General features: G+C 40.3%; 1 protein-coding gene across 9 annotated transcripts in view; it reads right to left on the bottom strand.

The window, feature by feature from the left end:
- DIP2C (disco interacting protein 2 homolog C) overlaps nucleotides 1-25,503 on the bottom strand; it is a 325,086-nt gene that overhangs the window by 53,357 nt on the left and 246,226 nt on the right. For all 9 annotated transcript variants that reach the window (XM_074574168.1, XM_074574167.1, XM_074574165.1 and 6 more), the window contains 9 exons: nucleotides 22,154-22,293; nucleotides 20,414-20,550; nucleotides 18,008-18,216; nucleotides 17,064-17,178; nucleotides 12,406-12,607; nucleotides 10,178-10,287; nucleotides 9,313-9,393; nucleotides 3,730-3,853; nucleotides 1,978-2,099 (listed from right to left, as the gene is read on the bottom strand). In XM_074574168.1, coding sequence (XP_074430269.1) covers nucleotides 1,978-2,099; nucleotides 3,730-3,853; nucleotides 9,313-9,393; nucleotides 10,178-10,287; nucleotides 12,406-12,607; nucleotides 17,064-17,178; nucleotides 18,008-18,216; nucleotides 20,414-20,550; nucleotides 22,154-22,293 — 1,240 coding nt within the window. The remainder of the gene's footprint in view (nucleotides 1-1,977; nucleotides 2,100-3,729; nucleotides 3,854-9,312; nucleotides 9,394-10,177; nucleotides 10,288-12,405; nucleotides 12,608-17,063; nucleotides 17,179-18,007; nucleotides 18,217-20,413; nucleotides 20,551-22,153; nucleotides 22,294-25,503) is intronic.

The raw sequence follows: 25,503 nt of genomic DNA on the forward strand, positions 1-25,503 counted from the left end.
ATATGAAAACTGTTCATCACTGAAGATAGTACAGAGGAAAAAATGAAAAGGCAGCATCGTTCTTCTTTTGCCCGACCCTGTGCAAATATTGCTAGGAGTACTTTTTTCTTTAAGGAATCTGAAACATTTAATTGCACACTGAATTTCCAGTGTTCAACCTAAGGAAATCAGTAACCATATGTACACCGTATTATTCCATGGAGCAGAAGAGATCAGCTTCTGTTGACAGTAATCTCATGGAGGTCAGCTTTACAGGTCAACTTCATGGAGCACATGAGGAAATTAGGAGTACACAAGCACTGATCCAAGCTCTAGTTACTTCCTCTAACCCCATGATTTCCCTGTATGGACAATCTAAATATTTCAAGCTAAAAGTGAAGACAAATGAAGCCACTCCAGCATCCCTCAATCCAAACATGTCACTGCCATGGCAAGGCAAGGCAATTCTTACATAGCTAATCTTAATCGATGAAAATCTTGATTTGGGACATAGTGAAGCCATAAAGCAAAAGGAATTTCAAGAGCTGGTAGTTACTAGCCCTTTAAGGAATTATATTATCTGGACAATCAGAAGATTCATTAAAATACAGAAGTCCATGCCTGGAGAATAGCAAGTCGAGGTAAACATGTAGGGATGGTGAGAAGGAAAAAGAAGACATCTTAGCTACAGGTTAGCAACTGCTCGAGATGGGGCTCAATAATGCTCAGTTATATTTTACTACTACCAGTTCATCACCAAAACACAATTATGTAGGCCAAATTATGCTCAGAAGTCATTCTTACTGACTTCAAAAGGTGCTATGTAGCATGTCATAGCATATCAGAGCAGGCTTTGACCCCAGGAAAATTGTACGATTGCATTGGCAATGAAGGAACAGCCTCAATATTTTAATTTCTATCAGGTCACCCCTCTCCAAAATGAAAGAAAATCTTGTGTAAAACAGAGCTGAGAGGCCTCTAAGTCAAACTGGCATTAATATGGCTAATAAGTTTCAACATTTTATTTAGAGTTATTCTATGGAAGGGACAATGATTACAAGACATCTTAGACCTGTCCTAGTTTTTCATCATGAAACCAAACAGATCTACTTTAGCTATTAAATGTAAAAGAAAAAACAAAATAACACATTTTACATTACTTCTAGAATTTTAACAACTGATATTTAAAACTGTGTGTGCCAAAATATTAAACAATGAAAATCCTGAAGACAATAGGACAATTCCTCATACCTCTCCTGAAACTTTGTGGCATCAGATGCCATAAGGAAAGCCACAAATTATAACTATTGCTAGTACTTATTACTTGAAAATATCAACATTAATTAAAAATGCTGAAATCACACTTGTTTCAGCTTGTTTGTCAGAGACTCAGAATTCCATTCAATAGATTAGAAACCGGCAGATGTAAAAGGCTATCTCTGCAACCATTTTATTTCCCTCAGTAACAAGCACAACGCAGTTATTTATGTGCACCAAACACTAAACATTAGATAAAGTCAAAATACTACAAGAAAGCACTGAATGAAGAAGTCTGAGTAACACTTCTCTGGATGAAACAGAACACCAACCAACTTCTTCACAACAGAACTCTGGAATTCCTTCAGACTGCAAAACTATTAGATGTGCAGAGCTGAGCACAAATCGCCATCAGGTCAAACTAAGCTTTCCATTTGGGTTTTTCTCAATAGTCAGTGTTGCGTTGCCAGGTGAGGAATCCTACCATTCTTGGCATACAAGAAAGCACTTCAAATACATTTCTTGAAAGGAGCAGCATAACTACGGCAAAATGTGACAGCAGAATCAGAAGGTTGTGTGCTGTCAAGCAGTGTTGACTCTGTAACACACTGAAGTCTTGAATCTTTGGAAGGAACACAACCCTTCAACCTACACCACCACCCACTTAAGTTACCATTCCTAAAGACTACACAAATCCATCGCCCATTTAATCTACTTATGCCCTTTCAAGTGTCTACTCACCTCCACGATCATCTTCACTGTAGGTAACGTGGTAGCTATGTTCTGGGGATGTGGAGGTCGAACTGTTATTGGCACACAGCCTGCATACAGGCATCCGTAAAATGCGGCAATCAGGTCTATTCCTGCATGAAGAACAAAACAAAAATCCTCCCCTGAAAATCAAATCATTTAATCACAGACGCCTATGTCAGCATAAATATTACTTAGAACTCGCCTTAGAAGGTTAAATGAGCGACTAAGCCCTTTAACAGACTTCTTTTTCAGACCCTTGTCAGTATTTGTTCAGCTTCACTGATTCCTTTCAATTGTACTGTTCTTCTGAGCATGAAAAACCAAAGGCGACACACAAAGCTGCAGCCAGATATCATCATTTAAGTGAACTCCACTTTTATGAACAGGAAGTAACTTGTTAAAAAGACTGATTTCTACACGTTAATCATCTTCCTTAATTTACATTTATAGACAAATGAGAGTCTACGAGAAGAGGGATGCTCCAGCAATAGGATGAGGTAGAACGATGCCTGTTCCAATCAGCTGCAGATGGAACATCTGCAGGATTCATTAAATGCTGTCTTTCTCTTGTCATTTTTAACCTCAGATATGTAGCCTTGACTTATTTCCCTGAACTTTTACAGTAAAAAATGGAGTAATGATTTTAGAATCCTGCTTCTAACATAAAATTAGTGATGTTCTATACAAATATTGACTGCAGGTGACAGACTGTGGACAGCACACTTCAGGCTACCTAAGGAGGCTGAATGGAGAACAGCACAAAGATCCCACGAATACTGTTATTTGATAGCTCCCTGGCGCCGTACGCAGCCCGTGATAAGGTGACAATAGGGGCTGTTTTATTCTTTCAGTGGAAATGGATCTGGAGTACTGGTAGGTTAGTCTTCCCTCAATAAAATGCTTTATTCATGGGAAGTGAAATACAGAAAATAAAAACTTAAGTTTAAAATACTAGTGGAAAAGGTTTTCCCATATTGAACATTGAGAAATTACTCCTATAAACCATAAAGATTTGAGCAGCCCTTACAAACCAAATAACACAATACAGACCTTAAATCAGACAGTTTATTTCACCAACACACACGATATACTAAAGATAAAAGAGCAGCACTAGATCAGAAATAATTTCAAGCAAATGTCAAACCTGGTACTAGTTAACACAAGCTTAAAAGCCCTTATGTCAAAGGAGGAAAATCCAAGCCACAGAGAGCTGCCTAGGTTAAAAATCTATAGAGAAAATAGTGACTGTAATTTGGTATTTCTTAATCATCTGCTATTTATTTATCATATTTCTACTCTAAAAACATATGGATTACTTCCTAGGTATTGCTATTTTACCCTCATGAAGCACAGCACTTCCAAGAGGGAATTCAACAGGTGAGTCTAAGAACACTCAGCAGATGGAATACTTTAGCAGAATTATGTGCTCATAAAATAGTATATTTCAAGCAAATTAAAACAAAAGCAGTTATTATATTTGACTGCTTATAAGATACAGGTTTTAAAAACACAGGTTAATCTTAATCTGAACCCAAAGAAATAGTATCTATGCACATACGGAAAGTTAAATTCTTTTAAATATATTCAACTAAGTTCAAAGAAATGCATATAAGGCAAATATTTTGTGTTTTGCCAATTCACATGGTTTGCAGGTTGGTAACACCATCAACGCAGCACCGTTCTAAAGGATCTTGATAAACTTTTGTGACTACCAAGGCACCAAATATGGCAGTTCTTTACCTGGTGGGTAAACCAAAGCCACATGGTCTCCGTCTTGTAAATGTCCCCTCTCCATCAACATGACAGCTATCTTCTCAGCTCGTTTATGTAGCTGGACACATGTGAGCGAGTTGGCTATTGTTCCCTGCACAGAAAGAAAGATAAATGTCACAGAAGACAATGCAACGTGCTGAAACGCTATTTTCCTCTGCACCTTAGAAGTTACTGGATGAGGTGCAGCCACAGTATGTTACGCAATCAACTTAAATGTGGAAACCTTCAGCCTTACGCCAAACTGTAGTTGGAGGGAAAAAAGACGTTTGTAGAACATTCTCTGTTCCCTTCTCTGTACCTTCTGCCCTCAAACGGTGTTTTCCCTCTAACCAAGGGAGTACAGTAGTATGCTAAAATCCTGCCCATGTAACCTGTACTCCTTCCCTCGCCACACAGGCAGCTACGGCCAGGAAAGTGCCTTTACGATCTCTGCAGCAATCTGGAGAATCTGTGGAGAGCAATCCCGAAAATTGCACTCTGCTGTCTGCATGCTGGAGCAAAGCCAAATGGCACAGCAGTAATACTTTAAAAGACAAGAGACAAAAGACACAGGAGAAAACAATACTTAGTGACAGGGAAAAACAATTAGTCTGGAACAAAGGCTAAGCACATGCATATAAATGAAATAGAGAAGAAAGGCATTTGATGAATTTGACTAACTCTGGTCAGCATGAAAAAAATGGAGAAGAGACAATATGCTACAGAGTTTGGCTTTTTGAAACACTTCCAATAGCACCAACCCAAAATCATCAAACAGATACCGTGTTTTAAATTGGATGAGTGTTACGGTTCTTGCACTCCTTAAGTACATATGTATGCATGTGTGTACATATGCACACACGGAAACACACATTTAGAGAAATATATACATCTGTATCACAAAATTCACTACCACAGCTGACACCTCAGAAGAGAAATCTGAAAGTTAAGGTGCAGGAGAGAGTGACTGCGGGCAGAGCTGGCCTGGGCAGGTCTGGGCTGAGATAAAGGGACAGGGCAGTACGGGAAGGGCTGCACATCTGCTTGCGTGCTTCTTCTGTGGAAAAAGAGGATTTCAGTCTCCAGTACTGCTACGATATACCCGGCACATACCACAAGCACTAAGTTCACTTAAAAACAGGGAGTTTGAAAAAATTGTGGGAAAAGAAGTTGAGGAAAAAAAAAATATACACACACTTAAAAAGAACAATGTATCAAAACTGCAATGCGATGCAATCAAAAATACTGCATCACTATCCTTATTAAGCGAGAAAGGAAGAAGGTCTACTGTTTTAAAGAAATATTGTTTACACTCATATTTTAACAAGGCAAGGAATAATAAGCATTTGTCCTGACTGCTGGTTTCTATCTATCATCACCATCCCACAAACCACCGCAGTATTTATTGACATCAAGCTTCTGAGATAAGAGAGCAGTTCAATGGAAGTACAGCACTGCAAGAAGTGCCATGTTACCAGGCACCACCTGGCATTTACAAACTTTATAACAAACTATATGCAAACTCAAACACTGTCAACAAAGGGGACAACCTAAGTCAAAATAAAAAAGGCAAAGTCAGGGCTTACCGTTCCTCTTCACAATCTTCAGCAGCCCCACTTACTAAAATGCACTTCAGACAATTTTGATGAGTCTTCTGAACAATGTGGAGATCTTTTCACTAAGAAAGCTTCCTCTAAAAACACATTTAACAATACGGATGCTGGACTAGAGATGGCTTCGATCTGTACAGCCCTAAATATGGCCAAAGTGACCTGAGATCTGAGTGTCCTTCTCACTGTGGACCTGCCAGTAGGAATGTGCTTAAAACTCGTCACTCCTTTCAAGAAATTGCCTGTTTGCACAGCCATGGGAAGAAGGACCCTTTATATCCCCACGTAGAATCACAGAATTGCCTAGGTTGGAAGGGACCTTTCAGATTCAACTAGTCCAGCCATCAACCTAACTCTGACAAAAACCACCACTAAACCATATCTCTAGGCACTATGTCTACGCGTATTTTAAATACCTCCAGGGATGATGCCTCAGCCACTTCCCTGGGCAGCCTGTTCCAATGCTTGGTAACCATTTCTGTGAAGAAATTTTTCCTAATATCCAGTCTAAACCTCCCCTGGTACAACTTGAGGCTGTTTCCTCTTGTCCTATCCCCTGTTACTTGTGAGAAGAGACCGACCCCCACCTCGCTGCACCCTCCTGTCAGGTAGTTGTAGAGAGCGATAAGGTCTCCCCTCAGCCTCCTCTTCTCCGGCTGAACAACTCCAGCTCCCTACATCAGAATCACGGGCCCCACTGACACAGAAAGGGAACCGCTGCAAATCACGTAAATTTGTGCAAAACTTGTTTATGTTTAGGACTTCTGGCACTTGCTGCACAGGAACCAGCAGAAAGACAGTGTTTATATCGAGTGCAGGGAAGGAGAATCCTGCTGTTGGACAAGAATCACTGGCAAGCACCAGGCAACTATTCCCTTCGGGCCCTTTATACGAGGTGTCCTGCACTGTAAAGGTGTTGCAATCCTTCATGACACACGCTAAGAACAATGCACTGTGCAAATTTTGAAATATTCCAAATTCTCAAAAAGCTTGGGTTACAGGAAAACACTAATCTCAGTGGATTACTATTAGTCATCCACTGCAAGATGCCTGGATATTTTAGAACAAAGTGTACAGACAATGTGCAAGGAAGACTAACAAGGGAAAAGTTACAAACCAGAACTAAAATTCAAAATGGGCAATAAAACTTGCCTAGGCTAAACCCCACCAAACCTGTCACTCCCTTCCATAAAACACTAAATCTCTCCATAAAGCATTACATCTCTCAAACAAATTTCATGTGACTAGATACTCCACGCTGAGAGCAGTGGAGAAACTGAATTTCAAAATTCAACTATTTTTCACTTCTATGGAATGATAAATTATTTTGTTAATCCTTGTTTTGCACATTGTGTCCTTCCCTCCCACTGTTTGAACCCTTCTGCCAGCATGGGAAGTCTGGCTTTATTTAAAGCTCAAAAGCAACAGCCTGTGTGGAGGAGATGGGACAGTACATAGAACCACAGAATGGTTCAGGCTGGAAGGGACCTGAAGATCATCTAGTTCCAACCCCCTGCGATGGGCTGGGACACGTCCCACTAGACCAGGTTGCTCAAAGCCCCATCCAGAGACGTATCACTGTCTCTTTGTCACAGCATCTTTGCTCCTAACTTACAGGATGGAACAACGCACTATTTTAATGGTGCAATATTGAATCTATAAAGATCACTGCCTCTCAAGTTTCTTACTTTGCCACAGACAACTACATTACTACTTCATTATTACCTGTCAAGTTGCACATGTCCACATTGGCTGTGGACATTGTCTACCTAGACTTTCGAAAAGCATTTGACATTGTCCCCCATAGAATTCTCATGGAAAAACTGGCGGCTCATGGCCTGGATGAGCATACGATCTGCTGGATCAAGCACTGGCTGGATGGGCGGTCCCAAAGAGTGGTGGTCAATGGAGTTAAATCCAGCTGGCGGCTGGTCACAAGTGGTGTCCCTCAGGGCTCGGTGTTGGGACCATTTCTGTTTAGCATCTTTATTGATGACCTTGATAAGGACATAGAGTGTATCATCAGCAAGTTTGCAGATGACATCAAGCTAAGCGGGAGTGTTGATCTACATGAGGATAGGGAGGCTCTACAGAGAGACTTGGATAGATTGGACCGATGGGCTAATGCTAAAGGTATGAGCTTCAACAAGGCCAAGTGCCAGGTCCTGCACTTGGGCCACAACAACCCCATGCATTGCTACAGGCTTGGGGAAATGTGGCTGGAGAGCTGCCCGGCAGAAAAGGACCTGGGGGTTCTAATTGACACGCGGCTGAACATGAGCCAGCAGTGTGCCCAGGTGGCCAAGAGAGCCAATGGCATCCTGGCTTGTATTAGAAATAGTGTGACCAGCAGAAGGAGGGAGGTGATCGTCCCCCTGTACTCAGCACTGGTGAGGCCACACCTTGAGTATTGTGTCCAGTTCTGGGCACCTCAATACGAGAGAGATATCGAGGTGCTGGAGCAAGTGCAGAGGAGGGCAACGAAGCTGGTGAAGGGCCTGGAGAATAAATCTTATGAGGAGCGATTGACGGAGCTGGGACTGTTTCGTTTGAGGAAGAGGAGGCTGAGGGGAGACCTCATCACTCTCTACAACTACTTGAAAGGCCACTGTAGAGAGGTTGGTGCTGGTCTCTTCTCACAGGTAATTAGCATAGAACAAGAGGGAATGGCTTCAAGCTGCAACAGGGTAGGTTTAGGCTGGACATTAGGAAAAAATTCTTCACAGAAAGAGTGGCCAGACACTGGAATAGGCTGCCCAGGGAGGTGGTGGAGTCACCATCCCTGAGCGTGTTTAAGGGTCGTTTAGATGTGGTGTTAGGGGATATGGTGTAAGGGAGAACTTTGTAGAGTGGAGTTGATGGTTGGACTCGATGATCCCAAGGGTCTTTTCCAACCTAAATGATTCTATGGTTCTATGATTCTGTGATAATATTAGCTATTAATCTGAATTTAAAAAAGGTCATTTAATGACGTACGTGTAGCCTCAAACTGAACTGTAATATGGGCTGGGGAAGCATATCCTGTAAATACAGTAAGTGGTCATTTCACAGGGGTTCACAAATTACTGGAGGTTTAAGAACCCATCCAAGTTGCGTAGGGACCACAGTGGCTGAGACAACACCAGCTACTCCAGGTGGCCTGGGGGAACAGCACTATTCCAGGCCCCTCCTCTCCTGGAGACCCTCACACACTACGTGTATTTCCCAGTTTTGACAGATGTGTCTAGACACACTGTGGTGGTACAGTGGTGGAACAGACTTTCATTCTCTACAGTCATCTTGGGAATTATTGGTTTGTCATCTACAGTCATCTAGGAAGTCTTTAATCACCGACTCTTGGTAAAGCCAAGTTCTGTACCATGTGATATACATTAATTCATTTTTGATAAGTAATGAAAAGCTGTGCCAGGCTGGCACCTCATGTAGGCTATGCAGAGAGTTTTACTAATGATCGCCTGCAGACCTGGTTGGATTCTGGACATACCTCATCTTCTCTTCACCTCCTTTCCCCATTCTCACACCTCCCCTAGATGGTCCAGTCTCAAAACCAACAATCATGGCTTTATTTAGGGAAAATGCTTTGATTTTGCCAAGCCTGTGCTTTTCAAATTGGAAATCAGGATTTTCAGCAGTATTAAACACTACTCTTCGGTATAGGAACAATCAGTATTGAAACAGATTTGCAGTGTCAGCTCACCCACAACATATATGTGGTGGAAAAAGAAATGAAAAATGTGTAAGGCGCGCTGCCTGATACAAAAGCAATCTATATTTTGACAACTGGCAATGATTATTCTCTTTTCCTTTCTGCCTCAGTGAACATTAAATATAACAGCTGAGTATTAACGGGAAAGAAAGAGAAAGGTCGTGTTCAGCCATAGCACAAGCAGGTGCGGCTGAAATACCAGTGTGCCATTTTCCAAACCGCCGCCTGTCAAGAGGAACAGTCTGAGCTTCTTACCCTGCAGTTGAGCAGAGTGTAGAGCACATGGTCAGGAGTGGTCTGAGCTCTCCACTGCAACACTTCGGAGAGGAAGAGGAACTAAAATAAAGCAGAGTCATAGTCATGACACTAAATAACATTTTGGCTGTAAAAACCAGAAAACTATTTTTGCTAGTTTAGCTATATCTTTCTTATTTATATGCTACGCTTTACATCAATACCCAGAAGCACTAAACATGAATTAATTCTTTTGTCACCACACATATTTATAGTAAGGTGCTTTTGCATGGTAGCCGCAGCCTCTCTGGCAGTGAAGCCACTGCTGGCATTATGATAAATTACTACATAAACTTTCAAAGCAATAAACCAGTTCTTCCTCATCTCCCTGAATTTAAGCACAATTTTAATTCTTTAGCTTCCTCTCTTGTTCTTACTATAAATAAATATTTTTACAGCTTAGAACTTACTAATTTAATTACTCACATAAGGCCCCCAAAGAGATGAATTTCAACTTATTTTTACAGGATGAAAATAACAACAAAGAAGGTCAGGACCATGTATGCAAACAAAACTCTCCTGACTCCACTTGAACTAGTAAAAAAGATATAATAAAGAGTGATTTCTGGTAGAAGCCCCATTAACACTTTCCACCATGTTTGTTCTGTTGTCCCATGTAAACTTATTAAAAAAAATCCATATAAAGGAAATGCAGTGGTCCCCCTCACGACTATTTTATATTTATCTGTAAAAGGGGTTCTGGAATATTTTAGTGTGAATTAAAAAAATGCCATCAGCAAATTCTGCAACAATAACAATACAATCTATGTACTGCTAAGTGTCCAAGTGTGAAGTAGTTAAACCATATCCAAAAAGGTTAGCTTACCTTTCTGGCTTGGTCATTATCTTCTATTTGCCCCAAATCTCTACCGCTGGCCTGTGCAATTCTTTTTCCAGAGACCAAGTTCCCCACCATCACAGAGGCAGGGCCAATTTCTAGAATAAAGCAGAAATGTGCTATGTGCAATAAAAATCCTTCGCTTGTGGATGAAAATTCTTTTTACTTCTTTTGCATTACATGATATTTTCCTCATTGCTATCCACAACACCAAACCTTGAGAACATCTCTGTTGATACAAACTTTGGCTGATGGACCAGAAGTAGCTGGAAGAGACGTAGGCCTGGATTCATCCTCTCTAAACATATCTAACTAAGAAGCCCCTTTAGCATGGGCTCTCTACAGCCAGAGACACATCTCGTCTGCCTTGGTATGAGGAATCTTTGGAAAATTCAGCTCCTAATTTAGGCATGTCCATTCAAGTGCCTAAAACCAGATAAGATGTATCCAGGCCTCAAGGACAATACTCCTATTTCTCTCTTCTCTTCCCTGGGCAGTTGCATCTGCATTAGCAATTCTGTAATGCTACAGACATGAAGTGACAAGGATTAGGAAGGCAGATGGTGCATATAATAAAATATACACAAGCCCTTTAGCACAAGGTAGAGACTGAAGAAAAATAATTTAACTTTAGAAGAAAGGTAGATGTCACAGCTGACACTTCTCCACGAGGTGGATTTCACTGATCTTTTGTTGCTGCCATTAGGGAAGAATACCTGTCTCGCAGGTACCGTTTATGCTCATGTTAACATCTGTTTTCTGCTTCTTCCAGCATGGATTACTGATCAACCGCAAGAGATACCAGGCTTTACTTCTAGTCTATGATGTCCGGGCTTTGTCTCAGTGACGATATGTGGTATAAGGGTCAAAACCCAAGAAGTTTAAGTAACCAGATAATGTACAATAAACAACATCCACAAACTACTCTGCTTTAAAAAGATGAAAGCAACGTCCTCTGGGTATGTCACAACTATGCAAGATGGGAGAATGTGATGCTATCAGTTTGGTTTCTGCGTTCCTGGCATTGCTTTTGCCATAGTGATATATAACGTATACCTAATGCATCTATAAGTATCTCCACTGCACTGATCCCATTGCAGCGATTACTTTGCAAAGCAGCAACAAGGAAATACCGAAGTGAACACTGCAGTTAAAAGCTTCATTGCTTTTGTTAAGTTAGTGGAAGTCACTGTTAACCTCTGACGTTCTCCGTATCCACAAACTGAGAGTATGGTTTTGATTTCTGAAACATTTGTCCAAAGGTTTTAAATAAAGAAGCAAACTGATGTTTTTGACAAACGTGCACTGAATTCATGATGGACAGTCCCCGTATTTGAGACCCAGAGCGTAAAACCACTTTATATTCCAAGTTGGTTTCCAAAGTGGAAAGTAACCAACACTTAGACTAATGTAGCTGAACTCAGGTCTTAAGCCTGAGGCTACAGATCCAGAAATCCTTAAAATTAATCTGAGTACTAAAATCTGCAATTAGATTCAAAGTCAAAAATTTGCTAAAATTTGTTTGTTGATTGGGCATGAGTAACCAGAGACTGGAATACAGCAGGCTACAAGGGCCTTCTCGGTCTCTTGAGTCAGTGCCTTGCTGTGCCATTTCATCCGATATTCTTCACAGAGTGTGGCAGAACTTCTCAAGAACCATCTTAAAACTAGTTAGAGTATTCCCTCAAATATACCTGCTGTAAGAATAATCCAAAACCTCCCCACTCAGGTAAAAACCTTTATCCTCATTCTTGGGTTTAATTTATTCATGACCAGTTTTTAAGTATTTGCTGTTCTTCCAACACTGTTACTTAGTGTCAACAACCCTCTTCCTCTCTATTTCTACTTTACTAACTCAGCCTTCAAATAAGCCAAGATTTTATCTTTCTCTGTTTCAGTCTCAGTCCATCCTCCTTAAACATAACTGATCAGGAATTTACAAAGAACTCCAGGTGTGGTCTCAGCAATGCCTTGTAGAGTGATAAAAAAGTCTTCATCTTTAATGAACTTAGGTTTTTGGAGCATTTTCCCTTGCGCCTTTTGTGAAGGTGCATCTAGCCTCTGCCAAAACCAATGATGTCCCTAACACACCTAGAAAATTCAATAGGAACAGCTGATCGAGCTGATTCTCACCTGCATTAACAGTGACTCGATTTTGCTCCACACAGTACCATGACGACGCAGCATCACGTCACAGTCCCTTTGCCTTCACTCACCTGGTTGTTTTTGCCTTGGTTTGGGCAGGTTTGTTACACATGTGTGGGGACACATCAACACATTACAAGGATGCAGCGATCCTTCCAAGAAGAGCTGTTTGGTTTCTGACAGGTGTATTCCTCCCAGCGGTGTTTTGGGAAGCGTGTTTGCTGGTACGAGCGCTAGGCAGTAGACTCCCACTTGATGAATACTGTCAATAGCCTAAAAAAAGCAGGAAGTCGATTTTAATGAAAGGCTAATTTTTCATCATTCTAATAAGCACGTGTTGTTCTGAATTACTGCATAAAACAACCCTAATAATTAACTGGCAATGGAAAGGCACTTCAGAAACGTCAGTGATAAGGAGGTTCTTTTCAGTGGGAACAGGTGGACGGAAATGTAACACTGACGTTATTACACTCATTCCAGAAGATAAAAACAACAAACAAAAACCTGGCGATAAACACACAGGAATCTATTAAGAAATGCCACCTAGGCATCCCTCTTAGGCACCCATTGGTAGCACGTATCCTGGAGATTTATTACTAAGATGGGCTGGCAACCCATGTGAAACTGATTTTAACCTGTACACTTCTCAGAATTAAAGTTCAAAGGATTCCTATCATCTTGCAGAGCAATGAAAAATTTCAAAGATTGCACGTACATCACCATATACCTACTGATGTATGTAGCTTACGAATTTTTAATTTTTTTCTAAGATGATAACTGTTTCATCCCCGATTACTGTGTAAAATAGGCAGGAATGGGAAATGACAACAATATAAGGGAAAACCACGACATTATCCACTTGAAAAAAAATCTGTTGAATGAAAACCTGAAAAATAAGCATCTTTGAATCCTGTAGTAACCATGTTCATTGTCCATCAAGTGGAGTAAACTGCATCACTTTCAAGAAATCTATAACGTACAGTATGTATGTAATTTATTTAGGTAAATATGAATATCCATGCACTTAAGATTTTAATTCTGTACACATTTTAACTAGTTATTTTCCTTACACTGGTAATAAAAATTGCAGCAAGTTAGAAAAACAACTTCAGACATCCAAGCAGACTGAGAAACAAATTACAGACAGCATCCCCAATGAGTAGTTAAATGTTCAAAAATATAATTTAATTAACTTGCATTTTAATTTTTAACTGTGAGAAAAGTGTACCCATACGTTTGTTGCCTTGAAGATACTATCTATATTCTGAGAATCAAGTAATCATTTATAGTTATGTACTTAAATGCAGACCAATAAATTACCGATTACTTCTGCAGACACTCCAAGTAATGCTTCGCTTTTGGCTTCTGTTTGCTTAATTTTTTATTGATATGATTGCAAAATTTTGTAAGAAAGAATACTAAAGCAGTTACTCATTTTACAAACATTGCATATTTAGTAGTGGTAGACCTCATGGTAGGACAGGAAGACCTCGCTGCTGGCCTACAGACACCTTACCTGAAAGGCCGGCAATAGTGAGATATATAAGACAGCCAACACACAATGTCTCATGTTTCTGGCAGAAACCACCATAACCTCCTAATCATAATGTTATTTGTAGGTTCTGAAAAGCAGTGATAAATCACAGGATCCTCACCTGACATCAGCTTGAAGGAAAACCATTACAGGGCAAGTAACCGCTCTTACTCAAACGTAAAACAGTGTGCCTCCTAGAGCTGGTGAATGGAAAGCAATACCCAGCCGGGGTGGGATGACGGGTGTTACATATAATGATTCTCCAGTGACTTCTGAACTGTCTCCTTCCATAGCTACCTCTCCAGCACAGAATCTGATAAAATGTCATGGGTCACTCCAAATTGTCACCTCTCACGCTTTCGAGTTTTACACATTTCTGAAGGAGGGAATGACTTTGTTTCACAAGGATGAGCACTAATGAACTGAGTCTTAAAATTCTGAGAGAGAAGAGTACCAGTGAATTTTAACACTGCTGGCATTTATGCCTCTCGATGAGTTGGCTTGATTTCTGAAATGACTCTGTCCAGCCAGAAGTAAACAGAGTATCTGAAATCTTTATCCCTCTGTTTCATTGCGCTACCATGACTTGCAGAGTCCAGATTGCTATGTTGTTCAAGCTAAGAAAACACCTCGTTGACAAAACTCTCCAGGCAGACACTCTCCAGTCCTGCAGTAGATCTCCTGGCTTTGCCTAGTCCTGGCAAGTCCTCCCAGAGTGCTGGCACTGGTAAAACTAACATCCAGTTGGCCAGGTACAGGAACAACAACCCTGCCTGAAGGGTCAGATCAGTTTGCAGAAGCCTGAGAGATGAATGAGTATCTAGGATCCATCAGACTGAACTGCTGGGTGACCTGGGATCTTCACTCACACTGTCACTAAAATACCCTCCTCCACTGCTTCAAGAAACTCTATACCCAGCCTGACCGCTCCCTCCCAACCATGCCTCTGCTAAAACCCATAGATGCAGTTCAACACAGTCCCGTGCGTACAGCAGCTCTACCGTCCTTCAACCCTCTGCTGACAAGCAGGAGGGGTCAGGGAGAGCCAGAATATGTGCAACCCACTGGAAAGAAGTTCTGCAAATCGATGCAGCTCAACTGTAGGGAAGAGATGCAGAGACACAGCAAGGCAGAGCAGAAGCAGGCAGGGTAGGGCAGGGCTGGCACAGGGCAGCACACGCAGGGTGTCAGATGAGTCTCATAAATATCATCAGAAACTAACAGCAATTTGGTAAAGTTTGCTATCATGGACATCATTGAGATTCATGACAGAAGTGTGATATCATTACATTACTCATCACTAGCAGATGATTCAGATACAACTGGTTACCACATCCTGACATCTGCCATTAAAACTCTGATTGGGAAGGAGGCACAAAGCATCCCACATGGCTTCTGTCCTCCATCTCCACTCTCGGCTGAAGTGGAACCAGAAACTTCTTGTTCACATAGTGATGCATGCCAGAGTTGCAGACTTCACACATGGGTGATGAAAGCAGCCACACATGTGTGTACTTTGATGTATGGCCGACCATTCTCAGACACTCCTGTGACTTGACCATATTCAGAATAACAGGATTGACTTTTGGCATGAGTAACTTGACACAGGACTCCCCCAATGCTCAGTACTGAATTATACTGGCTATGATGGTATAAGACATGATTTCTGTAGAAGTCACAAAATGCTCAGCTGACAAAACAGGACAAGCGTTAAGTCCAGAGCTTCAACCTTTTCCTTAGGAGCTTGCTACATGATAAACACTATCGAAGCACGAACAATCCAAAAGCCTTTCCTCCTACAATAGTTGCCCTAGGTGCTACTAGGTGCTTCAAAGGCTTTCTGTGTGATGGACAAGGTAGAGGTTCTAGCTTTTCTCAATAATAATTTTGATCTACTGTGAATACGAGATGCCTCTAGCTGTATGAAATGTAGCTATCTTTTAAATCAAGAGAGAAGATAAACCTGTCTTGAGATGGATGAAAGCTTGTTTGTTCAGTTTGTTCAAGGGTATGGTAGACAGATTCCCTTTCTTATTCAGTACAAAACAATAATGAACAAAAACATCTTCTCTGAATTGTGTGGGATCTTTTTTTTTCTTTGGCTCTTGGGTATAGCAAAAAAGATGTTTGCAATATGTTTACATGAGAAGAGTCCTTGAGGAAGGACAGAAAGGAAGGTAGGAAAGGGAAGTGGAAGTAACAGGTGACCAGCTGTATGCAGTGCTGAGACCCTTTCACAAGGTAACAACAGACAGACTTAATTTGACTACATCTCTATTAAACCTATTGTTTTTGAGTGAGAATTAGCTTAACCATGGAGATGGAGGAGATGACTGCTATCTGAAGTATCTAATTCTTTGTGTGTGGACATTAGAGTTGAAAAAACTTTGAGTATGGTAATGATATGGCCTTAACTTGAACTGCTATATGTAAGAAGAAGATAAGAATTATTCAGTATTCAGTAGCTTATGTCTTCTGGTCAAACTGTCGAACACCAGCAAGGTGGGTTTCATCACAGTGGTATGCGCCTTGAATAATCCACCAGACAGCTGGACTGGGATTCCTTGCAATAGGTGTCCTCTGTGCAGATAACCTCACTGTAGATATCTAGATCTGAGCTAATCAATCACTTCCCTTCATTTCAGTGGAGAGAAATTGTCATTTTTAGGCTTTGTTTCATTCAGTTTATTTTAGCTATCAACATGGTGCACTAGAAACACATAATTCTCTCCCGCTGATTAAAAAAAAATATCTGGAGATCTAGCCCAGATACTCGTATCTACTTTTGATGAGGTCAACTCCATATCAGTGCCAATAACTGTTTAGTAAGAGACTTTGGTAGCTTTTGACAGTAAGAGTATATAACACATTCATTCATTACCCTTTTGAAGTAATGAATGACTATAACCTTTTAAGCCATACGCTACTCTCGCCTTGCTATTACTTACTTCAATTCATCCCTATTTTCTTATAGCATTTTGATTAGGAAAAGGATCAGTCTCTGGATATGTGCGGCCCAGATAGGAACTGTCACTCAGAAGAATGTAATTTTGTGCTTATTAGGTGCAAGTGCAACTGAAGGTGGACTTAGAATTAGTCAAAGACAAATGTCAGTTACCTTGGGGGCCTGAAAGATCAATAAAAAGAGTATAAAGGAGGACAAACTAGCTTCCAAGCGTACATAAAGAACATTACCTGGAGAACTCTACTCATCCATTGAAAACTGTCTTCCTCTGTGGAATCTGGCCTTTGCTCAGCAACAATAACTATCCTTTCATCGTGCAGCACGCTCACTGAAAACACTGCTATTCTATAGAAGAGAAGGAGAGAAGAGTATTTAGTGCCAGGAGAGATGGAAAAAACCTGTCTTCTAAGTTAATCCTCCATAACTATGATTTTGTTATTTATTACTCAGACAACTGGTGCATCAATTAGCATTTTATTTATGGGGAAAAAGCAACAAGAACAGTTTTGGATAACTTCTGGAGGAGAAATAGGGGGCGCTTTGCTCTAGAATTAAGTAAATACGGGCATACTGTCACAGCAGGGTTGGAGAAGTGAACATGCTTGGGATAGGAAAGGCACTAAATTTGGGTGACACCAAGGTTGTTGTTAAGCTGTTATATAACAGCCAGCACAAGCACCTTCTTTGGATCCATCTTAGAAGAAAGTAATTGCAAGACCATTTCATAAGAGGTCTGCTGTGTGATCAAGTGAGAGCACATGTTACTGCATTAGGCTCTTCAGAGGTTTTAGATGTCTCCTGCTCAGTTTCAGCACATTAGGAAGGTCACCGAAGGAACCGCTGTCATGTTCAAGAACTCCAGTGTTAGGCATATTGGAAATGTTCAACTCAGACAGAAGGGATCTTGTTGAGTCAACACATTCAGAATTGACCAGCTGTTCAACTGGAAATTTTAATAATCACAGTTTCAGACCTTGGTATCTAAAGTCTGCCTCAACACTGTTGTTCATTTTAGTGGCCAGCCTAGCCCAAACCATGACACCTCTGCTGTCTCCTGGTTCTAACAATATGAACAGCAATGGAGGGAAACCAGAGTGCAGATCACTGGGTCACTTACATCGAATCAAAGCAAAATAAGGACTTCTACATAATGTAAGAAAAGAAAGGATCAAACCTTCCCCTGTAGACAAATTTCATTGGTTCCACGGCCAGTGCTGTTGCTACAATGTCATCAGCATTATGTCTTCTTCCACTGACAACCATCAAACCATCCATTTTGCCAATAACAAAGACAAGTCCACCTGGTCCTATAAAGCCTAGTAGTCCAGTCCTTATAAAAGGATATTCAGTGATAGGGCCTCCAGAACTGGTCATAGGAAACACCTGTAAGACAGAGAAATACAGGTCTTCAATTCTATACACAGAGATCACGCTGCAAAATATTTCAGACATGCTCTCTCAGATGGCTCTTCTGAAATGAAGTAAATAGGTCGTTGGTGATGCTCTTTACTCTTCACTGACCATAAAGGGACTGGTCAGGAAACTCCTGGACTAGCGTGTGCAATTTTCTGTACCTGAGTTCCAGCAAGTTCCATAAACATTTTCCCTAGCCATGGGTCTGTAAATCATTTATGACCTTAAAAAATACATATAAATCAAGATAAATAGTACTGGGGAAAAAAAAAGCTAAGCAGAGTGCAGCTAAACTGAGGTGCTATGTATAGGTTACAGAGAGATTAAATCGTAAACATTACAGTAGTTTCTTTTCAGTACCTCATGCTCATTTCCAGCACAGTTTAGAAAAATAAGGAGGCTAGAAGTGAAGCTATTTTAAGGTACTGTACATTAATGACTCTTGCAGCTGACCACATTTTTATCTAAGGTCAATTAAGTCCTCACAATACCCGTGATAATACCTTCCATAGCACGTCTAAAAGGGAAAAAACATCTCTATACAGAACCTCTCTAAATGTTTGAATACCAGATGCATACATGACTTCCACGGGGCATATTTCTACCACTTTTTCTATCCTAACTAGCACAGCATTATCCTTCTGGCACGTGAGCTACTTTGAGCAGCATTCTGACACAACCACACTTCCCTGCCATTGCTTCTTTAAACTGAAACAGTCTAAAGGCAAGTTTTTTAAGTTGATGGCAAGTAGAAGACCATGGCTATACAGTGTCCTTCAAGGCTCATCTAAAAAGAAAGGTCAAATTCTGCTGCCAGATGCCCATGGGTGACTCTTATTGAACAGATTTAATGCTTACACATCCTCAGCCGTAATTCATTTCAGGAACACAAAACTCTTTGACTCTCTACTACCTGCAACATGAATTGCACAGTAAAACAGGAAAGAGGCCCACTCGGAGAGGGCTCCTAAGAACATGCTTAACTTTAAAAATGAGAGGTCCTGCTCACTCAATGGCAATTTATCTGCTTACCATTAAGTCTAAATCAGTCTAAATATGCTGTTAAACAGCAGACTCAGTTATGAATTATGAATGATTTTACAATTAAAGCAAGTACTACAAAATGAACGTAAGTACCTTTCTACCCTGAAATATGTGAAATCCATGATTATGATTCACACTGAGTATTGCCAATTGTACTTGTAGCACAGTAATCAGCTATCAACAAATTTCAGATCACAACAGCATAGCAGCATTCTGGCTTCAATAGTAGGATGGAGAATTGTATCCTCTAGTCTCCATTAATTATTTAATGTATAGTGTTTACAACATTCAGATCTGCATTTTGCAGGAGATATCAGTCATGTTTGGTCTATTAAAAATGGTAATACCAGAGCATTTGTTAAGGGAAATGTAAATGCATTTTTCTTAATTTTTTTTTTCTCAAATATTAACAGAGAAAAGGATCAGAACTTAATAAAAATCTCAGCTCAAATCTTTTCAGTATTTCTCTGATTTGTTCAGCCTTTCATACTGGCTTCAGCAGAAGTTAATAATAACGAGTGGGCAGGTACAACACAGCTATCAATACAGCTGTCTGCACTGGAGCTGAAAACTACTGGAAAACAGATTCCACAAAGAAAAAAGGCTTTCATCTAAGGCAATTCAAACAAATGCAATTCAAAAAAACGTGGGGACTAATTAGGAAAAGGTATCTGCTACTCAAAGGTATCTGCAAGCCTTTAATGCTGGCTGCGTTGTGGAAATGTTGGAAGCTGCTTTTTAAAGATACTCAGCAGCCTTCCTGCTGTTTGCAACCATCCAATTCTGCATGTAGCTAGCTCATAGACTTGTACACTATTACCTTTTGAACTTTGTCTTTCTTCCTGCTTTCCTTCTGATTGTTTCAGCCCTTGCTATCTCTTCTCAAAATTAAAGTAAAAGCTCTTCAGAGCCAAAACTAAATCCACATAAAGATCTACTACTGCACTTAATGAAATGGGCTTCAGTGCAGATTATCTGGCTACACTACAGGTCCCAAGCCACAAGCATTGATTACTACTGCCATTCTGATATTATTACTATCAATATTTTATGTCAAATATTATCTCGAAATAGCAAAAGTTAAAAAGTCATGATTTTATACAGCATTTTTTAGTCAGCTTACCTCAAAAGTATTTTTGGTCATGCCAGAGAGTCCATAATATGATGTACCCGTTGCAATAGCACATACACAAAGTTCTCCTATTTCATCTGTTTTACAGAGCTGAGGAATTCCATCTGGCTTCACTGAACACATTATAGCTAGAGGGAGAGCAAAGGACTTTAAAAAATATTATAAAATGAACTACAGAATCACATAAATGCCGTGGGAAAGACATCATGGTGGAGTTGACATAAACAAATAAATTATATGCAGACTAATATCTAACAGTCGGTTTCTCAAACATGAAGGTGTTCAATGTTATCAAATGTTATTTATTTTTGCTATTATTGTTGTTATTATAAATAATATTTGTACAAAGAATGCTAAGATCTTTATGTAAACTCAGTCTTTACACTGATAACAAAACCTAATTTGCCTTGCTCTCTAAAATTTCAGTTGATCCGTAATACTGCTGTCAAATGTGACGATGTTCCCAGTTTTGCATACTGAGGAACAGATTTGCCGCAGTCAGTGCAAAATGAAATATCCTAATGGAGTTCTTGATAATAATTGTACTGCCAGGGGTGCAGGCAACCAGGAAATCCACCTCTCACAAAGTAGCAAGTAACACCATACGAAAGATCACGATATTCTAGCAGACTAGTACGGTTGTTTTACTAAGAATTTATCAGAGCTCAGGCTCCCTCTCACCGGTCTTACAGGACTGTAGAGACAGCAGGAGTTAAACGGCAGGGATTAGAAAGCATTGGTCTGAGGAAGAAGCACTATTCTATGTGTCAGGCATGTGAATAAGAATCAGCTATGCTGCTTTAGCTGTAATCCCTGGAGCTCAAGTCCAGCATGTGTAGATTTTGCAGTTGGAAAGAGGACATGATGAACAAGGGAGACCAGAAATGAATCAGCACATCTTTTAAGTACCAATGCAAAGAATAAACAGGAGTGTGTACTTTTATTAAAATAATCAGAACGTAGTATGAAGTGCAAGATGGCACATCTATAATAATATCTTATATAATAACTATTAGACAGCAACCAATCTTATCTTCCTTTATTTTAAGTTGTTCAAATGAAATTTTATAAGATGCATCATTATGTTTTATTCCTTTGGTGCATAACAGACATTCTCTTATGAAAAACTATAGTATTATCCATTTCTAGTCTCTACATCATCTCCTTTAAAATCTAGCTCTCTTATGAAAAATGTTATCTTCATGTTTAGAAGCACTGGTTTCAGTTTGAATTTATCAGCAGAACTGCTCAGCCACACCTCCTCTTTCTAATAACTGGGTGATAGCGCAAGATCTTTGGAAAAACACTCCACAAGCCTTCAGATAGTAATTTTGTTGATCCTTAGCATAGGTTATGAAAACTTTCACTACCAAGTCTCATCTGGGTCAGGCTTATGGACATTTATAGCTTCCAGACATTGGAATCCAACTTTCTTATTTTCTGTACCAGTATCCCACAGTTAAGGACGGATGTCCTGATGTGGGGACAGGTTGTTTAAAGCACACCACTAAGGCGAGTAAAGACATCCACTGAAGTAAACAGAGAGGAGAAATCTCAGGATTTCCAAACCATGAAGTTTTACAAGGTAATGCTTTTGGACTGAAATGTTTTCAAGTACACATGTTCTAATCCCAAAGGTTGTGGCTTAGTGGCAAAGTATGCCCACCTATGGCTTTCTGCAGCTAATTACTTAAATTGATGAACTATAGCGTTTCAAAGACAGTTCCTTACCTCCTGGCATCACTAAGCCAACATCCTGGACAGTCAGAACGGAAAGCTTTTCTTCAGAGTCCACTCGAATCACTCCATAAGTGAGACCATGCATGGAGAGAACTCCTCTGCCTGGTGGCTGATTGCTGTCATCTGTTGGCCTGCAACCAGGGGTTAGAACATCAGCGCACCAGCAGGCAGACGTAAGCATTTACTCATTCTTAATGGACTACTACTGCAAATACTCCACTATTTGGGAGTTTAAAACGTCATCTTTTTTTCCCTACTAGACCTGGCAGAATCCCGTTTTTCAGCCATTTCTGAATAATTATGTCTGTTAACTCTCCCATTCAGTAGCCACCCACATATATGGGGCTGCAGAGATGAAAGTAACACCTAACATTTACCCATAACAGCTTGTATTTCATTTTCAGATGGATCTATAAAGATTGCTTGATTACCCAAGGAAAGGCCTTTTGCCTTGTTTTAAAAATACTGAAAGGCAGCACAGACAATGTGGAGGGAAACTGCACTCTAAATATTTGTAACTGATCAGTAAATAAACAGATAAACTCTCTATATGTTACCTATTTTGAGGCAGCCTAGAACTAGGAAACCAAGCTCACCTGCCAGACTAAAAGCCCAACTAACACACTGGTGTCAAAGTCAAAATTAGCATACAAGTATGCTGTATTTAAATCACAGATATGACTTCCCACTCCCAAAACTTACGCATTTAAAATTACTAAACCAAAGAAATTAGGTTGTAACAGATTCACTGCCAAGTACCTGTGGAAGCTGCAAGGACTTTACCGTCTTTATTTTAGTGCGTATAATCGAATTTTTCCTATTCTAATTAACCACATGAAAATGGAAACAAATTACACCTTCATCAGTCATGGTCAACATGTTGTGGATGCAGCCTCTTTGTAACACCTCAGTTTGCTCAGATTCAGGGCCGACACGCTGTGCAATTCCACAGCATCAGCACAAGCTGCCTGTCAACTTGTTTCAACATAAAACTGCCTGTTGTAGCAGTGGATACAATTATACCTACGCCGAGTGTGGACTGAGCAAACCAATGTTGACGTACGGAAGTTATTAAGTCAGGGGAATATGCCAGGGCTTTTCATGTCTGGAAAGATTCTTATACTGTCCTGCATTTTAAAATGCAAAACTGGAAGCTAATGTGATGCTGATTTGAGTGTGGATAATGCATCCATGTAGAGCAGTCAGACTCCAGCTATTTTCAAGATGGATAGAACAGGCAATATTTAGTTCAAGATTCTGCATTTTTCCTAAACGCTCCATCATAACACAACTATTTTTTAACAGATAATGTCCTTTCATATGATACTTCTCCTCTGCTGTGCTTGAAATACTAGATGGGCCTTAGCCAATCATGCTCACGTAAGCCTTGCAGGGATCGGCACTATAAATTTCAATTAATAGGTTTTACGAGGCATATTTCTCAAGTGACGTTGTCAACAAAGAAGGATGTGGGCACGCTTGAAAATGCATTAGAGCATAACAAATGGTGCTAGTAAACAAGCAGCTGTGATAAATAACATTCCCATCATGTAAAAGGAACTTTCAGCGACATTATTGATCAACTTCCTCTCCTCTCATCCTTGCTCCCCAAAACACACATTTTACTGCTCACAAGAAAAAAGCTCTCCTGCAGGCACACACAGCTTCTCACAGCCTTCTAGGAGTAGCAGCCATCCAGACTTTCATCACGTGCCTTTTCTTGTGTTATTTATCACACCCAAACGCTGCTAAAAAGAAGAGTGGGTGCAGCTTTGAAAGACACTGGCTGTGCACAGGACAGGGGTGCACGGGAAGGACGCTGGAGGCACGAGGCCTGGTAGGATCACGTTGGAGGACTTGTCAACAGAGCTACAGTCGCTGTGGCCTGGGCTGAAGTAACAGCTTTGCAGGCGTTAGCAAGAAGCGCCATGCAACGGAAGCAGGCGTGCAGAAGGAAAGAGTCAGTGCCGAGGACCTGAAGTCCACAGGACAGGCATTTCAGAGCTGCTATTTCAGAGTGCTTCTGGTGTCCTGGTAGCCTGAGGTGGATCCTTGAATGAGACACCAGTTAACCATGCTCGAGTCTCCTCTGGCAGGCAACTGGCTATCTGACACCGAAGGGGAATGCAGTCAGAGGACCCGGACGGAGAAGTGAGGTGGGGAGCTAAGCACCCGACAGCACCCACACGTCCTCTTAGAAAGTATCTTGTCAGCAACAACCCTGAAATATATAGTACCTTATTTTGTTGTGTGCATGACATCCACACGGGAACATCCCTAAAACAAGTTATCTCTGCCAAGCAGAAGGAGAGATATCACTTGGAAAGAAGATGAGATAGAAATAACTCAATTCCAACATATTTATAATTTATTTCAAAGTTCACATTTTTTATTTTCTTTGCACATTCAGTATTTCTAATACTGGATTTGGAATTCTGTAAGACTTCTTACAAGACAAAGAAAAATCCTTTGATTAAGGTAGGAGCAACTAAACAAAGGTATAATTCCACCCACTTCATATCCTAAGTAAATTTAGCTTAAACCACCAGACAAACCTACCCCTTTAGTTTCCCTAACTATGGAATAGGGACAATGTGCATCTTCGTCAAAGCTGCTTTGTTCATACTGAGTAGCTGTAGAGAATTTTGAGAACAGTTACCACTACCATTTACAGATACAATCTATTTTACCATTATTTTTCGCCAGCCATTTAAATGGGAACAGACCTGTACTTAAACTTTTGCACTCCCTTAAGCAAGTGGGTTCAGACTCATATGCAATAAACCAAAGGGGAATACCATAAAGAATTATTTGCATGACATATTCCTTTAAATATTAGGCTTTCTGATTGAGCTCTAAGGCTAAAGCACCTATTAGTCTATTACTGACTGTCTTTTTTCTAAACTATAAGGGTATTTCAACTGAGAACTGGTTTTGTTACTCTTCCTTGTAGGAAGATCAGTAAAAATACACCATAGATTTTGAAAGAGTTGGGAGCGTTAACCAGGATCTCTCTGAATCTGTGCTCTGCAGGGAGTCATTTGAATGCGTACTTCAGCTGTAACTCTTTGGAACTTCTATGATAATGACTTTACTGTCAGTGGAGATGGCCTGAATAAAATGAAAAATACTAAAGCTCCCACGTTCAGCTGGTATTATCCTACCATTAAACAGACTTCAAAAAAAGGAGATACGTGTTCAGCAACATTCACTGTAGCAAGAACTGCTCTGTAATTACACAGCGAGGCATTGAAGATAAAAATGCTTCTTTTTTTTTTTTTTGAATTATCCACTATTTTATGTGCTAATAAATATTTTTATGTAAGCTCTCAATGCTAGTT

The sequence above is a fragment of the Larus michahellis genome, chromosome 2, assembly GCF_964199755.1.
Source record: "Larus michahellis chromosome 2, bLarMic1.1, whole genome shotgun sequence".
NCBI lineage: Eukaryota > Metazoa > Chordata > Aves > Charadriiformes > Laridae > Larus > Larus michahellis.